This window comes from Pterocles gutturalis, unplaced genomic scaffold (genome assembly GCF_000699245.1).
Source record: "Pterocles gutturalis isolate BGI_N339 unplaced genomic scaffold, ASM69924v1 scaffold41156, whole genome shotgun sequence".
In the NCBI taxonomy this organism is placed as follows: domain Eukaryota; kingdom Metazoa; phylum Chordata; class Aves; order Pterocliformes; family Pteroclidae; genus Pterocles; species Pterocles gutturalis.
The window spans coordinates 70,961-83,967 of record NW_010104683.1 but is presented as its reverse complement, the minus strand read 5'-3'; the positions used below and the strand labels follow the sequence as shown (position 1 = coordinate 83,967).

Here is a 13,007-nt window from a genome sequence, read left to right as displayed (position 1 = left end):
TAAGTGGAGGTTGTTTTGCCTGACCTTAAAATAATAATTGTAATGAAATGTAACATGAAGTTAATCGAACTGTGAAAATCATGTACCACATTCTCATCACATAAACAATTTACTTTGGTATTGCATTTTAACGTCTTTGGTATTGCATCTTTAACATCTAACACTCAGACAACGTGTCTGAGAATAGAGTCAAGCTCACACAGTTTTGAACTGAAATAGTATGTGCCAAAAGGTTGCATTTGGTCTGTATTTCCCAAAATTAATTGTAGTCATCTTTAACAATGTGGTTCTGTCCATTCTTGCATTGCTGAAAACCACATAACAACAAAATAACTCAGGGAACTATTAACAAAGCAATTAATGTTTGATCAAAGAATTTAAGTGATTCTAAAGTTCCAGTGTGACAAATTGTGCCCCTGGTTACTGGTCATGAACATGGTCATGAACAGAGGTTTTGCCTGCAGTTATTGTCACAGAAATTGCCTCTGAGTGGCAGAATCAATAGCCTTCAAGATAAATGTTAAATCATGAATGGAATAGGAATGTGTGAGGATGGAAGAAGTTATTTGTTTTTACCTTTTACTTATTTGCTTTTGTTCTAGGGTTTTTATTTCCATTTGAGATTATGTTCTTACTCAAAATCCATCCAACTCAATCATGCTATATGCTTAGCCTTTAATATATATAATCTGCATTCCTGTTCCTCTGAATAATCAGTCATGTTTTACCTGAATTTTGGTATGCTTAATTGTAACCTTCACATAATCCTGAAGATCCTGAATGGTTATGTTTCCAATACTGCAGGCCACCACAAAACTGGTCAAATTGGCAGGATTTTCTGCATCCTTTGAAAGATTCAGAAAAATATAATAAATGCTTACACAGCACATAACATGAAAGCCAGAATACACAGTTTCATTTTTGCAGCGTGCCAGAATAAATAAGTTGTCAGCATTTCTACACTTTTGATCACACAATATAAGAACACTATGTTTACAACATCAGATTATGAGGTTGCCCCATGGAAGTTTCCATGTTTTCCTTATAGTCATAAACCTATATAGACACAATTATGGAGAAAGGTTGGAAGGCATAAATTCTCCTTTTAATCATTATGTCTGATGCCAACAAAACTATAACTCAAACAATGTAGCAGATAACAACCCATGATATGATTAGCTCATTTCCCTAAACAAGAATGAACTACCTTTCTTATCTTATTGTCAATGCTATCCTTTTTAGTAGATGCAAAGTTTTTGGAGAATAACCTGTTTCCTATATATAGTTGCTAAATTATCTTCCACCTTACAACGAATAACTAAGAAGAAATAAACAAATTCAAAACAATATTACATACTGTAGAAGACACTATTTTCTACAAGGACTTATTTGATGGGAATTTAAATAGATGACTGACATTTTAAATGAGTAATGACATTTCTAACCTGCAGTGAAAAAGTACCAGGTTGAAAATTTTCCAAAAGGGAAGCTTTCCTTGGAAACTGATGATCTAATAAAATGGAACTGCTTTGGAAATACTATTTTCTTTTGATGAGCTTACATTGAAACCTGCATAGTTACATGCCTGGTTGGCCTTATGGGAAGCTGGGAAGCTTGGTCACTGCCTGCGGCAGGTCTTAGGTCAAATGACGTCTATTGCTGCTCACAGGGTTTTGTTAGCCTGACAAGATGTCAGGTATCAGATCAGCACTGGGTTCATGAAATCCTACCATTCATGAGAGACATAATAGCTTCACTTACTAAGTGCACATTATCCTGAGAAGATAATGATGGTTTCATTTCTTAGGAACCATATCAAAGAGTTTTCAAACACAATGTTTCATATTATACTGGAGCATTGTGACATGATTTCCTAAAAACTTAAAAATTACAGAGGAATGATAATGCAGTTTTCTAAACAGTTCTTGAGCATTTAAACATGAGCAAACCTCTTGGCTACCTCCTAAATTTCAACATCTGACAAAGTCTGTGAAAGCCTTTGGACAGGTTTCTGTGGGTTTCAGTGGATTCTGTCTCTATCAGATAACAAAAACTGTAAATAAATATCAGTTGGTCTCTTTAGGGAAGGCAATTTAATCTATTCTTAGTTGTCCTTAGAAAGGAATAGAAATAATGTGTGCACTAAAGTAAAATAGAGATACCTACTTATTTAGCTATAAGGCTATGCTCAGCTAAAGTTAGGGGTAAGCTTTTAGCCAATAAAATATACAGAGGTACAAAGTAAAGTGATGCTGAGGCTAGCATCAATGACAGAAATCTAGTCTCATCTAGACAATCATTACAATTCACATATTTATCCTATTTGCACATTGTTTTCATGGCCTCAGAACTCATGAGGATGATCCTTCCAACCTAACTTTAGACATGTAAAAAGAAGAGGTTCTCGAGTTTCTTAACATAGTCAACGAAAGGAAAGTGGCATATCCAGGGCATAATCCATTTTACCCATTCTATATCGAGGCTGAATGTGGGTTGCCCATTTTAGAGGCTTTTAAAGTATCTTGGCCAGTCCCTAGCTGTTACTGCAGAAGATCCCACATCTCTTACAGGTTCATTGTCACATCTGTTGGCCAGCAGTACCTTTGTAACTTGGGATATCTCAAATTGCACGACACTCCTTCGTTCTGGGACTGATGCCTACTCCTGCACCAGGATGAGATGTGTCATACCTCAACGGTGTCCATTCTTTTCCATTGACTGGCTTTGAAGGCAACTTAGGGATGACAGTTCAGGCATAGGTATGTACATGGAACACACCTGCCTTTGGTGAAATGAATCCCACCCTGAATAGCCTACATCAATTTTTCATATAGTCTTCTAAGTAATGTAGCCATCAGATTTTAATGATTTACAAGATAGAGCTTACTAACATCTCTTAGTTGCAATAAAAAGAAACCTCCAGTGCTGTCAAGTATGATGTGTCCCTGTTACACTGAATGCTTATAAGAAATACAGCTAATAGCACTGGGAATTTTTTTTTAGTTGCAATTGGAATAACTATATTTATTAAATACTTATATACTAATGGATAAAGTTATGGGGTTTGAGATAGCATGTGGATCAATTTATTTTTAGGCTTTATTTTTAGCCTCTATTTATTTATTATTTACTTTAGTTTTAGACTTACTAAAATGTGAGGTTTACACATTTTTAATTAATCATGTTGAACATGTCACCCATGAATAGTTTGAAAAACGCATAAAAAAGGAAGAACTTCTAGTTGCAAATTTAGATGTTAAATTTTAGATTTTACTGTTTAGATTTACTAATTTGATTTAGACCAAATTTTAGATTTTACTGTTTCTTGCTTTTCCATGACTTATTAGGTATCCCTTAGAAACACAGTCTAGCACCATTAAAGGACACATTCTGACTTTATATGATTTTATGCCATTATGACAAGCCTACACCTGTATTCTTCTGGTTCCTTTACTAAATATATCCATCCTGTTTTTCTCAAAAGCGGGCTTAAAATGAATACAATTTTAAATAGTTAAAGATACTTCAGGGTGTATTTCAGAAGGTAGCTGTGGGTCATGGGTATTTTCTTGCCTAGATTATCTGAAGAATCTGGATACACTGCCAATAAAAACGATAATATAGGGACAATACAATACTACAGAGTTCTGCGGATGCACTAGAGTCAAAGGTCACTTGAAATACTAATGGGAAAACAAACTCAGGTCTTCTGAGGCTCAGCCTACAATTCACTATGAAGCAATGTTTCCTTCTTAATTAACGGATTTTTTTTCAAAATAGGTATGTTTTTGGCTGATTTTTCCAAGCTGCAAACTCTTCCTAATTTTCTTTTTGGCATCTACTATCTGTATATATATATTTATAATTACCATATGATGGGATCCAAAGGAAAAAAAAAACAAATCTACCTGAGTCCACTTAGTTTTCAGGTGCAAGTATTGTTATCCTTATTTCATATTAAAATACCATGTGCTTATGAGTACACATATATGAAAAGAAGAACAGTATAGAAAAAAATGTTCTCTGGCTGATGACCATCAGCCCAGCGTTTCCAGCTGAATATAAGTAGTCAGCTGGATATGAGTGCCAACCGAGGAAAAGAGAAAGAAAGAGTACTTGGCAGTGTTATAGGCCAAATTCCCTTCTGATACAAAAGAACCTGGCTCCACTAAACATCAAGGACCTGTAGTAATGTATTTCAACAGAAGTGATGCCCTTTAAGAGGTCTTGCTGCTTTACTTTGCTTATAAGCAGCTAGGATCCAGTTTTCCATTGATTACCCTGAGAAAAAGTTCATTTTACATGGGATAGGAACTTGCAATCAAATCACTGACTAATTCTGCTTGGGCACTTCAGCTATTTTTTCACTCTCAACATATCTCTGTCTCTAGTGCCTACATCTGCTATCACCTTCTCATTCCTGTAACTCCTGAGATGCTGTGAAATGATTACACTACTTTTAGCAGCTGCCTTTGACTCACCCAAACTGAAATGACTTCAAACACATTAAAGTTTACCTGAAAAAGACCATTTTTATTGAAGAAAGTGAACTGAGCCCTGGATATAACTTCAAACTCGTCTTGACTTAAATTCTTCAGTAAACTTGGTGGCAGAACAACAGAAGCAAAGGCATTTGTCTGATCCTTGTCAAATTCTATCTGTTAAATAAAAGCAACAGAAGAACATATTCAAACAAAACCCAAACCATCCATTGTCCACAGCTGGGTTCACACCCTTACACAGAAGTATATGAACATGGAACTAAAACCCATCAGCACTAAAATGACCTGTACCTATGTAAGAGTTGATGCAATAAATAAATAATTAAATAAATAAATATATAAATAAAAGGTTTAGGACATTTCCTTCCAGCATGAGATCAGCCTTCTGCAACAAAAAGGTATTAGATAAAACAAACTCCCCCACTGCAATAATAAATGATGATTTGGAAATATTGGATGAAAATAATGGCAGTCATAATAATTTTCAGTAATCTTCAAGATACATTTCTTCATACCAAACAATGTTGAGAACTTAAAAATATGCTCTGAAACTTTCTTTCTTGAGTTTTATTATTTGTCTTGTTCTGCACATCTGAATTAATTTTCTTATGAGCTTTTCTAATTTCTCTGTTACAGAAAGGAGATTTAAAAAAAAATTATTAACGTCACCTCTCTATATTGATCATGCTAGGTAGCACAAAAATCACCCTTTCTGCCATCAATATAATCTTAATCTATGCTGGCATTGTGTCAGACAGACAAAAGACCTCTATGGCTCAGGGATGTAACAAGTGAGCAGGAAATAAATGAGGATGCAGACTTGCATTTCATTAGCTACTAGGCAGCAATTCTATGACTGCATGCTGTCCCACCATGGCATACTCAAGGTGTGCCACCTTACCCATCAAAGGAAGGAGAGCAAAGCCATCTCACAGTGGCTCTATAGTAAAAGTGTTTAAGAATTTTACTGGGAGATAACAAAAATCACACTCCCGACTTCTCCAGAGGCAAACTGGCCATGTATTTATGCCTCTCATGATCAGTCATATGATTCTAAAAGCACTACTAGCTAACAGAAAGTGAAAAGCCATAGGCTACTGATAGATTCATTTAACTTCTAAATTTTCACTCTTTTACTGTGAAAAACATGCACCCTTGGAAACTAGAAGTGGTTCATAGGCATCACCTGACGGGGCTAAAAGCATAATTCTGCCACATTAAACAGAACGTGTGTGCGTGATAAAGATGTCCCATTAGGTATTGTCTGCAAAGAGAGTGGAAGAGGCTTCTACAAAGTATGGATGTATTACAGGAACAATTTAATAATATGAATCACCAAATGTAACTTAGACAAAGGTTTGGCAAGAAACATAAAGGCACAGGGACTGAAATAGAATATTTCCAAATTGCCATGGATACATTTGCTTGATATCTACTTTAAGAAAAAATATGAAATAAAATCTGGAAACCATCTGACATAAAGCTTGAAGAATTTAATGCTCCCAGATGAGCCTGGGATAGATCATCACATCACTGGTGAAAAACCTGGGCTTTCACAAGGGAATCTCCCTCCAGCAGGGACAGCAAGTATCTTTCCTGATAGACATGGAAAATATAAATGGTGACCAGAGCTGCCACAGACTTTTCTGGTAGGAAGGATGCTGAGGATTCTCAATCAGCTGTTGGAAATGTGAACGCCTGAGAACAAACTCATGTTCCAATAGGAACATTACAAATAATTTGATGGAGTTTGGATTTTATGACTATTTAGACAGTGTTGTAATAAATGATTCCAGAGCAAGAAAATTCCTGGATGTCATCAAGCCACAGATGGTAATTCTCATTATACATGCGAACATCCCAAACCCGAGTTCAGAATTTTTCCTTTCCTCTTTCCACAAATACAGGATGAAATCTGGAGGAGAAACGTTCCTTTGATAACAATCAAAGAACAATCAGCTATTGAGCTTAATCTATAAGAGAGCTAAAAAAAAGTAGATTAACAATCACTGAAAATTTCTAATAAAATTGATTCAAGTAAATTTTAGCCAAAATGTCTATGAATATAAATATGCGAAAACTCAATTACATTAAAGCCATTTATATCTATTTAAACCAGCATTTGAGTTTTGATCCAAAGTCTATATACACAGCATGTAAAAGGCCTGCCCCTATTATATTACTACTACTTTTTCTAGCACTGTCTTCATTGCTGGTTTTGATTTTTACAGTACACAGTGCTTTGTAAAGTGATCAGACATTTATTAGGATTGTTGTGTTGCCAATTTGCAGTGGGAATTAATTTGGTTCCTTAAGATGCTTATACTCTAGTGGTTAGTCTTTAACCATTTCTATAATGTCATGTTTTGTTTGAATTTGGTTTTGGTTCCTCTGGCCCAAATTATAGTATTTTTTATTTTTCTGTTTAATTATTTCAGTGTGTTTCTCCAAGTAGGTCTTACTGTATTAGAATGGACTCACAGGAAACCGAGAGATTACATTACTTCTGTCATAGTCTTCTTATGTAACTGTGAAAAAAATGCACTCCACTACATAAGATGAAGACAGGCATACAGTGAAATGTAAAAAGTCTCAGCACTTCATTGCTACTGATTTCAACAGAACCTTTGGAAGATCCAATAGGTGCTCATATGCATCTCAAACGCTATTTCATAGCTTTTAGATGTCTGAGCTTTTCTAAGAAAAGAAAGAAAAAAGAAGAAAAAATATTTTTGAGATGATGAAAAAGATCTTAACTACAGCATCCTGTCTATACATGGCAGCATTGGAGACCATTCTGCATTTTGAGTGATTTGTTTTTCTTTTATTTTTCATGGCTAGGCTGGTCAAGCTTCACGTGAATGTCTTGAATCACCATGGATACCCCAAATGACACAAGCCTATCAACCTGTGTGTGGACGACTGGATCAGCCTTAGGTCTGTTAGCAGCAGGTATTTAAATGATATTGGAAGGTTCAACACCTACTGTTATCTGCAGAAATCTACATGTGGATACTTACATTTAGGTGTCTTATTCTAAAGCTGAAATGCATCAATGGAGTTAGCTAGTGTACAACAGGTAATACAGAAGACTGTTAAATATTTTTTTCTCTTTTCATTAGTCCAAAAAACCTAAAAAGGATACAGCTTGTTCTGGATTTCTAAGCCAATCACTTTTCATCTGTATGGAACATGCAAGCTTATCCAGGTTTCCTGTCACTCAAGGAAATACTACATTAATCTGTTTGGATGATTGCAGGAAAAAGGAAATAGAAAGTGGGGGGAGAATTGGGAGTTGTAAGTGGTTTTATAGGAACCACAGTAAACACACTTGGAACAATAGGCAGACTTCACATTCAAATACAACTGCTTGTTCCGTACCTGGAAATCAGAAGCATTATTCTGCGGACTGACACTGAAAGAACCACCTTTGAATGAAGTTGAGTTTATAGAAGACACTCCAAGAGCGAGGTTTCGTGTTGAAATACTCATGGATGGTCCAGTGAACTGGATCTTTAAAGCCAAGGCATCAATAGTTTTTAGAGCTCTAAACACAGAAATAAAATTATTCTAAAAACTGAATACAGAATCAAAAAATACTATGCTCTGTATGCTCTCCATGTTTAAGATGATTCTCTGTCCTGGGTTCAGTGGGGATAGGGTCAATTTTCATAAGAAGCTGGGAGAGGGCACAGCTAGAGTAGGTGACCTGAACTAGCCAAGGGGACATTCCATACCATGCTGATGTCATGCTCAGTATATAACGGGGAACCTGCCAGGGGAGGGTAGGTGTTTGCAGCTGGGAAATGGGCCGAGCATCACGTTTGGGTGGTGAGCAATTGCCTTGTTCATCACTGGAGATATTTTTTTTTGTCTTAGTAGTATTATTGTTATTATTATTATTTTATTCTCTTTTCTTGTGTTGTACTATTAAACCTGTCCTTATATCAACTCATGAAGTTCTACCTTTTGTTCTTCCAACTCTCCTCCCCATCCCACTGGGGAGAGGGGTGAGCGAGCAGCTGCGTGGTGCTTAGTTTGCTGGGTGGCTTTAAACAAAAACATCCTCTTACTATTGACTACATTTCTATCACCCAGCTGTGTATTCACAAGGAGACTGTCAGGCTGTAAATTTATGTATCTCTGTTGAAAACAAAAGGTTTTGACTGACAGAAACTGCCTGACTACATATCACTGCTCCTGAAATAATCTTTCAACAATACTTAAATCTGTGCTATGTCATGTATCAGGAGGCTTCTTTCCCATTCAAATACTTTATCTTTGTCATGCACATTAATTTTAGTACAAGAAGAAATATTTATAGATCTCATTTGGAGAATTCTTTTTGATGGAAATCAGAAAACCTTCATTTTCGTACTGCAATTGTTTGTCTATACATGGAAGGATGAAGCCTTCCAACCGTACAGGTTGCTCTCAAAAGCTCGTCTCAAATGCAGAAATACTTACTCTGAGGATGATGCTGCCAATACACTGTCTGAACTGGTCAGAATATTGGAAAAAATTGTCACCACAGTAGAACCCAGAGATTCATCAATTTCTTCATCCTTCACAATTTTTTTGAGCTTCTGCACAACATCATTTACTTTGTCTGAGGTTAGCTGTTGCCCTTCACCAGTGAGATTCAGAAGCTGATTGGCAATATCAGCTGCATTTTCTGTAAGTGTACACATAAAATGAATTTAAAAGAGAAAATAATGCATATCAGTCCTGAAGTAATTCAGAAATACAAATTGTTATCCCCATTGTTGAAAGACAGTGAATGTTCTGTGGTACTTGTAATGAACACAGGATTTTAGCATTTTATCAAATTTATAATTCTATGAAAAGGTATATAGAACCTGTTGGTTATTCCATATTGTCCTCACTGGCTGTCTTTTCCTTAATTGGATTCCACAGTCACTATTACTGACAAAGTATTCACTCTTTTAAGCTTTGGGGAGAAAGTCTGACCCCACTGCAAACATTTCAATTCCTTCAGAGGATTGTACTCTTAATTACTCAAAGGGTTGGCAAGCACAACACACAAGCAAATTTCATGAGAAGAATCTTCCTGGTAAGGAAAGTTTAATAATGTGTCCAATTGCAAAACAGTAGCTTAAATCACATATTGAACTGGATGCCACCTGGATAGAAAGCTAATGTAAACACTAACATTTTACAATATCAAAATATCTGAGATTTATTGGAATTCACAAATAAGATTTTGCAAGACCATCAGCCCTCTTTATTCTGTAACTGGCCGTGGTTTTTTACTATTGTGCTTTATAATATAGCTTTTGCTACATTTACTGTAGAATGTTCATTTTATATGAAACAATGTTTTCTTATAGCCTGACTGCAACTACTCAATCAACTAAGTTAGGCAACCAGACTCCCTAGGATCCCTCTGTCAGTGGATAAAAAAAAAAAGGCATCTCCAAGAAAGCAATTCAGAACAGGAGCTTACTGTAGGTGCTCTGAATTACTTATGAGAGTATAATTCTTTTCATAGTTCTGGCACTAAAAAAGGGGCCATGAAATTGTTGTCTATTTATTTCATCACTCCTTTAAGGCCAGAATGACATCAAGGGGTATTTTGAAAACGTCTGATCACAAGCCCAGTGAAGAGAGTGGGAGCCTTTCCACTGGCACCTACAGGCATTGGAAACATTTAAAAATTTGTCTGAACATGAATATCAAATAGAGACAAGCTACACATGCCTCATTCTTGCTTAAATTACCTGAAGATTTTGAGTTCTTTCATTAATTTGTATCCAGAGCTTTTCAAGGGTGAGCTGAATTCAACTTGGTGTACTTCCCCAGAGTTTAAATATTTACTTTGCACTGATTTTTAGAAAGATTTCAAACAGCATAAAGAAGAAAGATATTCTTCCTTCATGTAACTTCCTTATAGCAAGCAGTATCCAAAGTCTATGAAACTATTCCTTTAGCCAAAGACCAACATCAATATACCCACCTGTGCAATTTCGAAGATCAGGCTGGCCCCAGTATGATGTATAATTCTGCAGACCCAAATAGCTAAAGAGGAAAAATGACAAAATTCACATGAAAAACAATAGCAAAACTATGTAAATGTTTAATTATTCTTTTGTGGGTGTCACAGTGGTCCATTCTTCTCAGTTCACAATTTTCCTAACACCATGGCCCCTTGTGAAATGAAATTTGTATGCTTGACCATGGAAATATGTGATCAATTAAGCGACAGTGCCGAGAGAAATACTAATTGTCTTGGATGAATTCCCAGATGATTCCTATGCTGATTTGATAAACTGCATCTGTGGAAATTCTGGCCTTGTATTTCAGGAAAGACCCAAATGCTGACACAAACTATTATGCCCCAATTATGGCCTAATCAGATGTTGCTTCTATAATTTCCCTTTGATATAAATGGCTCTGATCAAGTCAATAGCAAGCCGCAATACCTCTCAGAAGAACATGCACAGGAGCTACATCAAGATATAAACTTACGACACCCATGAAAACTAGGGCAGGTCACCATCAGATCCAAGTCCAAGGTGAAGGGCAGATATAAAGATCATTTTTTCAAAATGCTTTTTCAAAAAGCCTTACCATACCTAGATACAGCTCCAAAACTAAACACACTTTTTTCCTCAGTTTTCTTTAAAGACAGTCATGCTATCACAGCATGGTAAATGCAGGATGGAGAATGGGAAAAAGTTATCCTTTCACTCAGCATGTGATAGAATAAAGTTATTCCTCAGTTGGTCACCTTTATTATAACAGCAAACTAGCAGGTAACCATCTACTGTGGGATGCACAGGACCAGAAGAGACCATAAGAAGAGCTTCTTCTTCTCTCAAAACACATCCCACTTGTGCTCCATATTGGTAAAAGCTAGTGCAGGTGAAGGCAAGGAAAGCACAGCATAGTGCAGAACACAGTATTTTTATATATTTTTTATGAGAAGTGCTGTACATGGACAATCAATGGTATTGTGTAGACCACAAATGAACAATAAAGATAAGCGATACTGGGGCAGCAAAGGGTCAAAGCCTTAATTTTTAATTACTCTGAAGCTCTGACATAAAACCAATTTTACTTTTGCACTACTCACTCTACAACAAAAGTTGGTCAATCAGAATCCAGCAGTTCTTGTACAAGATTAAGAGACTGAGGAAGTGAGTTAGTTAAATATAATGCTGGTTGCTTTCCTGTTTGGCACAGAATCTCAAAGCTGATTCATATCCATGTTGCCATATTGTTTTCAAAAAGTAAAAGATCTGATCTTCTCAGAACATATTCCAGATGCAATGTGGGTGGATAAGACTGCCATATTGCATTTAATGGTGATCATCCTAAATACTGAAGAAATTAATATTGCATCACCATAGTCATGTTCAAGGGATCAAAGGAGATCAAAGCCATCAAAGGAAGCAATAATATCCCCATTTTACAAATGGGAAATAGAGATACAGTGTCTAAATACTTTGGAGATATTCACATAGAAAGCCTACATGAGGGAAAATTTATTCTAAACCTTTAAACCACAAATTCAGATCTTTAACCGTAAGATTATCCCCACCTTCAATTATGACTAACTACTGGCAAAATGCTTGCTTCACAGAATTTCCTTCACTTTCTCTTAACTAGATGAGAGGCTCTGGATTAAACCAAATACACATCTCATCTTCATAGAATTTTGTTGATAATTTCTTATACAAGTCAGATAGTTGTAGGGGAGTGGTAGCAAATGTGAAACTGTGGTTTCAGTAACAGAAACATCATGACTTAAAGAAAGCAGCTCCACTCTGTGAGAAGGTGCCATTTTTATAGTTACTAAACATGTATTAATTGTGGGCCTCAATATGCCCTACAGAAGTGGTAGAAGAGCTTTTTTTTTCTTACCAATGGAGTACATACTCTTACTGCACACACACATAACCTCTCACAGTATAGAAATCATCTTCCTGAAATAAAATACCAGCCAATGGCAACCATTGTGGAGGATGAATTTTAAGCATATAAACAGAAAGTTGCATTTGAAAGTTGCATTCAGCTTCTCAGAAATGTGAACACCTACCAGGTTCTTGATGCAGTCTGAACTGAGCTTCCATGGCATAATGTGAAGTTGGTCACAGTTGGTCTGGTATCTGGCCAAAAATAGTTCGGAGGGTTTTCTTCAGCTAAACATTTTTCTGTAAAAATAAAAATATATCAGTGTTAATGATAAATTTCTTCATCTAACCATCTTCCATTTCTTGTCCTCAGCCCATCAACCAGTCTACAGCACCAGTCCCCACCTCCTCCCTCCCAAGGGAAGGGCAATCTCTGACTGGAAGAAGTTGAATGGGAAAAGATGAGAACTAAAAGGAGATTGATTAAGGGCAGCAGCAGGTGGGAGCACAAACAACAGGGTTGACTAGTGGGCATGAGGGGCCTTGGAGGTCCAAAATGTCTCATCATAGCTCTGGCTGTAAATCATACTTCTTTATCCTCAAACTACAAGAGGAGCTGTCAGGAACT

The 13,007-nt window shown here is 36.3% G+C and overlaps 1 protein-coding gene across 1 annotated transcript in view; it reads right to left on the bottom strand.

Moving 5' to 3' along the window:
• The window catches only part of GPR126 (G protein-coupled receptor 126), a gene marked incomplete at its 3' end in the record, with an annotated part of 88,719 nt that overhangs the window by 9,739 nt on the left and 65,973 nt on the right, over window positions 1-13,007 (bottom strand). Inside the window, exons 10-15 of the mRNA XM_010087129.1 lie at window positions 12,565-12,679; window positions 10,480-10,541; window positions 8,970-9,177; window positions 7,884-8,049; window positions 4,518-4,658; window positions 729-845 (exon numbers count right to left, since the gene is read on the bottom strand). Coding sequence (XP_010085431.1) covers window positions 729-845; window positions 4,518-4,658; window positions 7,884-8,049; window positions 8,970-9,177; window positions 10,480-10,541; window positions 12,565-12,679 — 809 coding nt within the window. The remainder of the gene's footprint in view (window positions 1-728; window positions 846-4,517; window positions 4,659-7,883; window positions 8,050-8,969; window positions 9,178-10,479; window positions 10,542-12,564; window positions 12,680-13,007) is intronic.